At 53.8% G+C, this 10,991-nt stretch overlaps 1 protein-coding gene across 3 annotated transcripts; it reads left to right on the forward strand.

Moving 5' to 3' along the window:
• The first annotated feature begins 3,918 nt into the window (after positions 1–3,918).
• Positions 3,919–9,437, forward strand: Egr3 (early growth response 3). 3 transcript variants are annotated; one of them, XM_021182263.2, is made up of 3 exons: positions 4,233–4,386; positions 4,812–4,864; positions 5,684–9,437. In XM_021182263.2, exons 2-3 carry the CDS (start codon positions 4,825–4,827, stop codon positions 6,691–6,693), a joined length of 1,050 nt encoding a protein of 349 aa, XP_021037922.1. In that variant the 5' UTR covers positions 4,233–4,386; positions 4,812–4,824; the 3' UTR covers positions 6,694–9,437. The 3 variants fall into 3 exon arrangements, with proteins under 3 accessions (XP_021037921.1, XP_021037922.1, XP_021037924.1); XM_021182262.2 differs by lacking the exon at positions 4,812–4,864 and having other exon boundaries at positions 3,919–4,386; XM_021182265.2 differs by lacking the exons at positions 4,233–4,386; positions 4,812–4,864 and adding an exon at positions 4,589–4,663.
• Positions 9,438–10,991: the final 1,554 nt, after the last annotated feature.

The following is a 10,991-nucleotide window of genomic DNA, read 5'->3' on the forward strand; positions in this document are numbered from 1 at the left end:
CTGTGCCTACCTGTGCCCCCTGCAACTTCAGGGCTTAGGGTTTAGGTAATTAGGCTCTTGGCAACCTCTCTGGAGCCCGCCAATAAACCTGAAACAAACACCCTTAGCCCCTCTCCAGGAGAGAAAAAAAAAAAAAGGAAACATTCAGGGAAGGGGGAACAGGGAAGGAGAAAAACTTTTTTTTCTCTACACTGAATTTCCCAGGGAACTGTAGAAATCTGCAAAACTGCCACGGTAAACATCCCCTGCTGCTGCAAATTCCTGGTTGTGCCTACTGACACAGAGCCATAGCTTCCATGGTCATCATCCAGGGTGACAGAGGGCATCTGCTGGCACTACAACCTGAATAGAAAGTAGTCATTAAGGGCCTAGGCCTGTAGGCTCCTTTCAAGGCAACAAAAAGGCCCCAGATCCTCCACCCCTTCCTGGGAGCCACAGACACTCCAGGGTGTTAGAAAATGATTCAGGGACATTATAGCCTGCCTCCTGTCACCACCAGCTGTTGAGATCTTAATTCATGTCTTGGCTCAGGCAGAAAGGGGACCATCCCTTAAGCATCCCCAGATTGACACAGGTATCAGGCCCCCCAAATAGTAATTTAGTTTTTTCTGTAAATAAATAGTATTTCTTTTACATGACAAGCTGGACAGGACGGCTTCCCCCACTGGGCACTTTTTAACCAGCTGCATGTGTAAATGCATCCCCGGGGCACACAAGGAGTGTACTCATCATGCAGCAGGATGGGAGAGAATACAGTTTAATGATAGTCACTGCTATTTACTGAGCACTTGCTAGAGTTCTGGTATAGGTACTCTCTGAAAAATTCTCTGATTTAACTCTTCCTATGAGGTCTGTATTGCTAACACAATCAATAGATGGGAAGCGCAGCAGTTTCCCTTGTCAGAGAGAAGCTCCGATAAATATATTAAGTGAACTGAAATCTTCCATTCAATTAGAACTAGTAGGAAAGAGGCCATCTTTCCAGTCTGGTCTGGTAAGTAACAGGGTCCTGGTGCAAGCCAGCAGGCCCAGATGAGTGCTTTCCCTCTTTGAAACAAGCTAACTATCCTCAAAAGTGTTTCCAGCCATCCTTGGAGAAGCAATAGCTGACACTGGGAGCGGAAAGCCTTCGAGTATCCCAAATGCTTCCACCATAGGCCCATATGGAAAAAGAACAGAACCCCCAGCTCCTTCTATGGAGAGAGCCCAACAGGTGGAAAAGTGGATGTTATCTAGAGTCCTTGCTAGTTGAGCTGGGCTGCCATAGGCCTTCCACTTCCTTCCCACCACCCTGTCAGGCTGATCTCTGCCTCACGCGGGGAGACACGGGCATTGCAGTCCATCTTAGACTTTCCGCTCGGTCCAGGGCCGAGAACCTCGCAGCAAGTCCAGGCAGAAGGCAGGAACCCACCGAGACACCCCGCCCCTCCCACTGCAGTCAGCCTCCCCTCGCTCGCGCAGCAGGAAGCAATGCAGAGGCGTGCCCAAAGCTTGCGGGTACCCTAGGCACCCCTTCCCCTCCCCAACTGCCTGGCTCTCCAGCCAGAGGCCAGAGCTCGAGGCTAATTTTTCACGCCCCCCCCCACACCCGCCAGACCGCCTTTCTAGGTGACGCTACAGTCTGTGCGGTTCCTTTAAAGGCTGCGGGTTCCGTTCTTCCCTTTTCCACTGGATGCCAAAATATGCAAATCCGGGGACCGGAATCTGCAGCCAAATAGAGCAGGAGAAGGGGCGCGGCCGGCGCGTCACCGGATCCGCTCCTTGTATGGCTCTTCCCGGCTTGGCCCGCTGCCCCGCGACCCTTCCTGCAGCCGCGGAGGCCCCTCCCGCACCCAGCTAGGCTCACACCGCCGCCCACGCCCCTGACCAGCCGCTCCCCCTCCAGGGATGGAGCCGGGGGCGGGAAGCGCTGCATGCCCTGATTCCGGCCGAAGCCCGGGACCGCTGCAGCGCGCAGTCTCCCCGCGCCGCGCGGGCGGAGGAGAACCCGGGGGCGCAATGCCTCTAGAGCACAGGAATGGATAGCCTGGAGGGAGAGGAGGCGGGGGTGGCAGAGATGGGGGCTCACGGGCGGCGGGAATCCCTCCTTCCTTAAGAGCTAGAGGAGATCCGGGGGAGTCTGGGCCCTTCCCACCCAATGTTCTCCTCCAAACTGAGGGGGAGGGAAGAGGGAGTGAGGTTGTCATCCACCCCCATCACAATGCGCAGCTCGGGAGTTCCTCCCACGCGTCCCCCGGCCCCGCATGGACCTCCCACGGCGTGAGGCCCGGGGATCCTCTCTTCCTTCTTGTCAACACTCCCACTCCCCCTGAGAGATGCAAGTTCCCCCAACCCCGACTCTCCAGCGGGGGACGCGGGATTCACCGCGCCCACGCGGCCACTGAGGAGGGAATCCTCCCCCGCCAACCCGGTGTGATTCGGGGTCGCGCCTCCGTGCTCCCTCCCTCTCCTCCCCCTCGCTCTCAGCCAGGCTGCGCGCTTCAGGAGCAGGCCTCGGGGAACACATCACCCACCCCCGGGATCCGCTGTCGAGGTGACAGCACCCTGGGTCGGTACAGGGGGCCGCCCTTGTCTGCAAGGCACCCTCAGGCAACAATGAGGACAACCCTGCGGGAGACAGAGAGGGTAGAGACTAGAGGAGACCGCCTTGGTGGCTTAGAAGCTGTGGGTTTCACATCTTCCCGCACTAACTCAGCCGCAAGCCCTTCGCCGGCTGCAGTAGATAGCGACTGTGCCCCGGCCTGCTGGGCCCTCCTGCCATCCTGTGGCCAAAGGGGTTTGCTTTAGAACGTTAGGGAATTTATCTGGGAATTATTTGGTGCACGTGTTTTCTATCCCCTAAACTTCACTCTTTCCTAATACACACACACACACACACACACACACACACACACACACACACACAAAACCAACCTCATACCCTCGCCCCTAAAAGTGCGGAGTTCCTGCCCACTGCGCAACTAGCTAATCCGCTACACATTCCCGGGCCACTGCGTTCAACTGAGAGTCAGCGTGGGGTCAGGAACCCCAAGGGAGGGGCCGGGCTAAGGGCGGTGAATCAGAATGATGTCGGCTCGAAAGTTCTAAGTGTTCAAGAATAAGAAGCCTTGGGACATTAGAACCCCTTCCCCAAAGGAAAATACTTCATCTCTCCATCTGAGTCCAGTCAAGGATAGGGAGCTGAAGGAAAGACTGAAGTTGTGTGGGGGAACCTGGCTTTAAGCGGTCACCTCTCCCATTCCCAGACTGCTAAGGAACCTGTGTCCTGGTGTACTGAACTCTTTCTAAATACTGGGAGTGCTGGAGACCAATTGCAAACAACTCCACTCCTCCAACGGCTAACTTCTGTCTCTAATGATGCCCTCAGATAAAAACCTACATGTTTAGTTACAGGGTTTTCAACTGTGCACTGCGCGTCGCGCGCTTTGCATTCGGCTTCGTCCCTCTTTTCTTTTTCTCTTCTCTCTTCTTTCTAATCTAATTGACTTTTTTTTTTTTTTTTTTTTTTTTTAAGAACGGCGAGCGGTGCGGGCGCTGCACGTTGGCTGCGGCCCGCTTCCTGCTTTCTAATGTTCCATTGTGAGGAGCTTCCATTGTGACGTCGCGCCCCTTCGGCTGGGCTTTGTCTGTCCATATATGGGCAGCTACGTCACGGAGCTTTCCCGGGGCTCAGATAAATAGACTGGTGGAGTTCCCTGGCTGGGAGCTTTTGGGCAGCAGTGAGCTAGCTAGGAAGCGGCGGGGCTGGTTGGTGGTGATAGCAGCGGCGGCAGCAGCAGCAGCAGAGGAGGTGGCGGCGGCAGCGGCGGCGGCGGCTGTGGCAGATCGGGGGGCGGGGGGGTCGGCGGGCTCGTGTCTGTGAGATCAATACTGAAGCCGCGTCTGACCCCCTGGAGCCTAGATCACCCCCCCAGCCCAGCCCCCAGCCCACTCCTCGCACACGCCCCACCCTACCCCCACGACCCAGCGTCGCACCGCACCAGCCGAGGCACCCGAGAGGATTACCCTCTTTGCCCCTCTCCCATCCACCCCTCCAAAAAAGAATAGATCCCCTCCCCTGACCCACCCCTTCCCCTTTTCACTCCCCCCTCCCCCCCGAACTTTCCCTCTCGCATGCTTTTCCCCTGCACCACGGATCGCCTCTCGGATGCCGCTCGCCTGGAAGCTGCGTTAGGAACAGGCGGCGGCGGCGGTGGCGGCGGCGGCGGTGGCGGCGGTAGCTCGGGAGTGCTATGACCGGCAAACTCGCCGAGAAGCTGCCGGTGACCATGAGCAGTTTGCTAAATCAATTGCCTGACAATCTGTACCCCGAGGAGATCCCCAGCGCGCTCAACCTCTTCTCCGGCAGCAGCGACTCGGTAGCCCATTACAATCAGATGGCTACAGGTAAGGGTGGCGGTGAGGCGGCGAGGCAGCGAGGAAGGAAAGGGGGAGGACGAGGAGGAGGGAGCGAGCTAGCGATGGATGCACAGATCGATGGATGCAGAAATGGATGGATGGAGAGACGGATGGAAAGATGGGGGGCGCGCTGGGAATTTTCTGGGGGGCGAGTTGCTTTTCCCACCCACTCCTCCCGCCCTCCGAGATCGGGAAGGCTTGGTTGGAGACGCCACGGTTGAGGCTTCGGTTCTCCCGGGTGGGGGCAGCCGCCGACCGGAGGGAGGTAGGTGCGAGCAGCTCTGGGGTTCTCCCTCCCCACGCAGGGGGCCCGATCGCTGGGCTGCGCGCAAGGCGTGGTGCTGTAGCCCCCTTTCTCGGGAGGAGCCCAGCGTCTTTTTCACCCGCGCTCTCCCCCCTCCTTACTCCCTCAGCCTCCCACCCGGGATGGAGCCATGTGCGGCGTGGAGTCCCCACGGTGGGAGAGGTACTGCGACGCTGCCTTTCCGGGGCGTTCAGCAAAGCCATTGGGGGTGTGGGGACGGTGGGGAGAGGGAGGGGGCTCACCCACGGGGCGGGGGAAAGGGTTTGCCACCGGGGGCGATCCTGGGACCCGGGAGCTTGGGAACGGCGGCCGCTCCCGCCGTGGAGACATGGGCTGGTTTTCCGCCGCTCTCCACTCTCCTTAGCTGGGTTTAGGCTTTTCCCCTCCAGCCCGAGCAGAAAGCTCCTTCAGGCCGGGAGGAGACTGGGGCCGGGAGAGGCTCCCTTTACGGGCGGCACCCTTCTGCGCTCCGAGGACAAAAGCGTCGAAGCTCTTTGGGTCGGCCACCCGGGCTCAGCGCGCGTAGGGGGACATCGCTTGGGGCATGAAGGCGCGGCGTCTTGGAGTAGACAGGGCCGGGGGAAGAGGCCGAGTTGTGTGTGCTGGAGAGCGAGAGCCGGGCGCGCTCCGGGTCTGAAACTACCTGTAGCTGCAGCTACCTGTCCGCCCCACCTCGGGAAGAACAACAATGCTCTCTTGCGCGCGTGCGTGTCTGTGTGTGGTACGTGAGTGTGTGCGCGGCGTGTGCGGTGTGTGTGCCGGAGCCACTCCACACCCCGATCCGTAGTATTTTGCTGTATCCAGGTTGCGCCGGGGAGCGCGGCACCGCCCGCTTTGCGCCGGGCTCGGCGTTCCTCTTACCCCACGCGCTGCGCACTCCAGCCGGCCGCACCCTCTACTCCTGGGCAAGGACCTGGGCGCCGCGGCCCGGAGCCGGCTCGGCTTCACTCACCCCTCCCCTCTCTCCCCCGCTCTCCGCAGAGAATGTGATGGACATCGGTCTGACCAACGAGAAGCCCAATCCGGAACTCTCTTATTCGAGCTCTTTCCAGCCAGCCCCCGGCAACAAGACCGTGACCTACTTGGGAAAGTTCGCTTTCGACTCTCCTTCCAACTGGTGCCAGGACAACATCATTAGCCTCATGAGTGCCGGCATCTTGGGGGTGCCCCCGGCCTCAGGGGCGCTCAGTACGCAGACGTCCACGGCTAGCATGGTGCAGCCTCCTCAGGGAGACGTGGAGGCCATGTATCCAGCGCTGCCCCCTTATTCCAACTGTGGCGATCTCTACTCGGAGCCCGTGTCTTTCCACGACCCCCAGGGAAACCCTGGGCTCGCCTATTCCCCCCAGGATTACCAATCGGCCAAGCCGGCCTTGGACAGCAATCTTTTCCCCATGATTCCTGACTACAACCTGTACCACCATCCCAACGACATGGGCTCCATTCCGGAACATAAGCCCTTCCAGGGCATGGACCCCATCCGGGTCAACCCACCCCCTATTACCCCACTGGAGACCATCAAGGCCTTCAAAGACAAGCAGATCCACCCGGGCTTCGGCAGCCTGCCCCAACCGCCGCTCACGCTCAAGCCCATCCGGCCCCGCAAGTACCCCAATCGGCCTAGCAAGACCCCGCTCCACGAGCGGCCCCACGCGTGTCCCGCGGAAGGCTGTGACCGCCGTTTCAGCCGCTCAGACGAGCTGACCCGGCACCTGCGCATCCACACGGGCCACAAGCCCTTCCAGTGTCGGATCTGCATGCGCAGCTTCAGCCGCAGCGACCACCTCACCACTCACATCCGCACGCACACCGGGGAGAAGCCCTTTGCCTGTGAGTTCTGTGGGCGCAAGTTTGCGCGCAGCGACGAGCGCAAGCGCCACGCCAAGATCCACCTCAAGCAAAAGGAGAAGAAGTCGGAGAAAGGGGGTGCGCCCTCTGCATCCTCGGCGCCCACCGTGTCCCTGGCCCCTGTGGTCACCACCTGCGCCTGAGGATCCGGCACCCAGGTCCCTTCTTTTCCCTTCCAGTGCCTCCTGGCTGGTCGCCTGAAAGCAGAGGGGAAAGCCAGTCACTGAGGCGCAGGGGCCGCGCCCTGATCTCGCCCTGGACGTGCGGCCCCCTTGCCTCCCCCTTCGACGCCCCCCCATTTCCACCCTTTCACACCGGCCGGCGGTTGGGGGCTAGGGCTGGAGGCACTTTCTCCTTGCTGCCCCCTCTTAGCCAAGGCGTGGGGGCGGAAAAGTGGCGTCTAGCCCGCTTTGTTCAGTTAGGATCGCCTTGATCCAGGGGCCGCTGAGCCACGCCAAGGACCTGCGGGGGACTGAAGGCGAGGCCCATCCAACCTTCGCCAGACCCAAGCACCTCACTGTTTCCCCCTCCAGTGTCTCCCTGTGTTCCCCCTCGAACACCCGAGAGGGGGAGGGGGTAAGGAGCGCACCAAAGCGCAGAGCTTGCTGCCCGCCGCACGCACGCGCGCTTGCGTGCGGTGATGCGCGCGAGTGTGTGCGTGCTCGCCTGTGTGTAGTGTGCGTGTGTGTGTGTGTGTGTGTGTGTGTGAGTGCGGTGTGTGTGTGCGCGCGCGCGTGTGTGAGACTCTTGAGCTGAACTGGGCTGTGTCTACCCCTAAACTCTTCTTCACATTGGGTCCCCAAGCTGTTGGGAGATGTCCCAAGCTAAGGGCCTGCATGTGAACGGAGGAGATGGTCTTCCATCTGCTCCTTAAATAATGTTTCTTACAGAAATGCCTCGGATGCTGCAGCTGCAGTGGTGCTGCTGCCGCCGCCTCGGGTTTGGCCCCTTAGAGCCCCCTCCCTTTCCGAGCGCTTCCCTGGTAGGCCTCAGGGCAGGTTGATCTTTGGGGGAGAAAGAGCCACCTTTTAAAAAAAAGAAATCATTTGCTCCGTCCCACTTTTCAAAATCTATGTTCTTGAGCTTGCCCTCTGCCTTTCTCTCTCCCATCTTCTCTTTGTCCCTCTCAGGTTTGCACTGAGTCTCTCAAGATCTTTACCCAGAAAGGCAGGCCTCAATCAACCACCCAAGAGTTTGTCTCTGTCACATACCCACTCCCCATTCCTGGGAAGGCTGGCTCTATTCATTTGCCCTCTCTGATCACCAACACAACAGCTAGAAGTGAAGTGTATGTATATGATATTGGTGTGTGTATGTAGATGTATGTGTGTGTTTCTTTAGACACATATATTTACATAACACACACTCCGTATTCCTAGCAAGATCAAACCTAAGGCATTTGGTTAGCCAGCGCAGTGCACTGGAATAAAGAGAATTTGTAGGCGTATACAGCTTAAATGATTTATTTTTATGAAAATGTTAACTGATGAGATTATATCTACTTGTGTATGTGTGTGGATATATGTGCACACGTGTGTGTATATGCATACACATTCTGTTCAAATTTTCCTCAAAAAAAATAGATGGGGATTTTTGCATGAATCTGTGTTGCTGAATGAGGCACATCTGTTCCATGGCCCCATCGCACCTCCCCGCCCTACCTCACCTCTTCTCAGGAGCCCTCAACCCCAGCTGTCCTGTCCAGCCCTTCCACACAGGGTGGCCCTTTTGAAGTGGAGACTTAAGAGAAGGGTGCTCTCTGACACAGCTTCCAGCAGTCTTGACTGAATGTATCCTTCCTGTTAGCATCACTTCTCCTGTGGCCAGTAAGCTGCCCAGAGAGAAGCTACAAAAGGTCTGGAGTTTACAGAATGTCTGTTTTTAAAGTCACTTTATGCGTTTCCCACGTTTGTTTGTTTTTTTTTTTTTTAAATTAAAAAAGCACCGTCTTTTGGTGGTGGATAAATAATACTAAAAGGACTCTAGTGCAAGGGAGGAAAAACTCGAAGAGCGGGGATTGTGGGGGATTATGAATTATTATGGGGGATTGTGAATTTCCAGGTACTCGGGCTTTTTGTAGAAGGAGAAGTTTGCCAGGAGGGCCCATATTTTTTCAGCTGAAGGGTAAAATCTTTCTTTGCAGAGACAGTATTTTGCTGAATACTTTTTATAATGTGATGATTATTTAAAAAACACACACACAAAATTTGGTCAGTTCAAAGCTGGAAGGAGGAATCAAATATCCTTTAATATTTTTTTTCTTCCTCCTTCTGGAATATGCATGTCACTGCATGATAACTCTGACTTTTCCTTTGTTTTAATAAAACTGTTCTCAGACATTTAAGCTAAACTAAGAGAAAAAAAAAACTTTGTTGCCAAAAGGTTGTGCTATCCCGATTTTTTTATATGTCTGCATGTTTTAAAAAACAAAACAAAAGAAAATGCACTCTAACTTATGTGAACTGAGAGAAAAAAATCAGGTTTTAAACAGGAAAACCTATGGGGAATGATATTTTTTGAAAGACTTTTGTATACAGTTGAGTACTTAGAAAAAGACAAACCAGATGTAATATATTTTGTGGATGTTTTTATTTCTTGGATTTATAGTACCTTATACTAAGGTTAAAAAAAATGCTTGATATTGTGAAAAGGTGAGGTTCTTCACCCAGCATTTCATTTACTTCTTGTCACATTGTTATGCCAATATAATATAGTTCATGAAAACAGCATTTTTAAAAGCAAATATTGAAGCGGTGTAATGTTGTACCATTTGCCCTGTGAGCAAATGCCAATACAGTAAATATATTGTGTTTGCTGACAATCAGCCGGGCTTTAAATCTCATTTTATTTCTTGTTTTCATGGTATAAAGTTTTGGTTTGGCCTGGGTCTTTTTGTCTTGTTTTCTTTGGGGCTTTGGAGGTCTGGTTGATAGGTTGTGGTGCCTGGATTTATGCTTCTTGCTCTGAAAATGCTCAGAAGAGAACTAATGTCCCTGGGCGGGGCTCAGAATTCTGTGTGGGTTCTAGTGTTTCTAATCCAGTTCTGTGTCCTGATTCTGTGGGGATTCTATTCTACCCTTCTGAGATTCTCAGACTAGCCAATCAATTAGATGAACAGGATGGATAAACTAAATTCACAGAAGTCAGGGCAGTGAGTTAAATCTAGAACCTTCTCTATGGTTTCCATGGGTAAATCTCCTGATTGGTAAAGTACTTGGTCTTAAGACAAGACCTTGAAAGGCCTCTGGAAAAGCACTGAGAAGTTCTCTTGCTTAAGCTTTTGAAGCCTGAGAGACAGGTGGAGACTTGACAGGGGTGCTTCAGGGTTGGCAAGATAACCAGGGAGACTGGCAGCTTTTCTGTGGTCAGATAATGGGAAGAGGGGAGTCTGGTTTTAAAGTCCTCCAGCTTTAATCCCACTTGAACAGGCTTTCCAGAGTCCTCACTACTTGTCAATGTCTAAGAAAGTCCTTAGAAAGTCTTATGAAGGAGTTAAAGATTTGATGCTGTTTTTTGTTGAGTTGTTTGTTTTGTTTTGTTTTTTAAGATTTATTTATGTATGTGAGTACACTGCTGCTCTCTTCAGACCCACCAGAAGAGGGTATAGGTTTCCACTACAGATGGTTGTGAGCCACCACGTGGTTGCTGGGAATTGAACTCAGGACCTCTACAAAAGCAGCCAGTGCTCTGAATCTCTGAGCCATTTCTCCAGCCCCGATTTGATGCTTTTTAAGGGAGAAAGGCCTTCTGAGCAGAGCCCACATAGAACAGGGAAAGTTTGTGTAGTGTCAATCCATGCATCTCTTGATTTCTATCTCCCTTGAAAACAGTGGTTTCCATGCTCTGCAAGCTATTTCCCTCATCCCTAACTTACTTCCCTAGTTAGCCTAGGGTTTTTGCCATTTCTTTTAAGAGAATATTTGTCTTTTCCTTTTTGCTTGTACTCAGGATGCTTTCTAACTCTAGACCACTCTTTAGAAAACTCAATCCCCTCTCCCTCCCTGTCTTGCCTGCCCTATAGAAATTCTGTGTATCTGATATATGATCTGTTCTGGGTTATGGAAACACAGCACCAGATTATAATGGGGAGTCAGTGTCTCGGCTATACACACACACACACACACACACACTGTGCCAGTCCAGCATCAGAGAAATCACTCTTGCTATTATTAATGCAGGCCTGTCTCACTAGGGAATATGAATGTCATTTCAGGTTGGCTATAGTTACCTATATAGGGGTGATGGGCTGTGGCCCTAGAAAAGAAAGTTTCTGAAGTGAGATGAATACAGAGAATACAACACATAATCTTAAATTCTCCAACCCACACAGTTCTAGGTCACTTATTGGCTGCCATCTTGAATTCTTTTTTTCTCCCCTTCCAAACTCCAGCATTATATACCACCACATGAAGCTATTCTTCTACGAACAGAAGGAGACCAA

This window comes from Mus caroli, chromosome 14 (genome assembly GCF_900094665.2).
Source record: "Mus caroli chromosome 14, CAROLI_EIJ_v1.1, whole genome shotgun sequence".
Taxonomy (NCBI): Eukaryota; Metazoa; Chordata; class Mammalia; order Rodentia; family Muridae; genus Mus; species Mus caroli.

Coding starts and splice junctions, on each gene's coding strand:
- Egr3 (XM_021182262.2), top strand. CDS start 4,233: ATGACCGGCAAACTCGCCGAGAAGCTGCCGGTGACCATGAGCAGTTTG. Junction 4,387..5,683: donor TTACAATCAGATGGCTACAG/GTAAGGGTGGCG, acceptor CGCTCTCCGCAG/AGAATGTGATGGACATCGGT.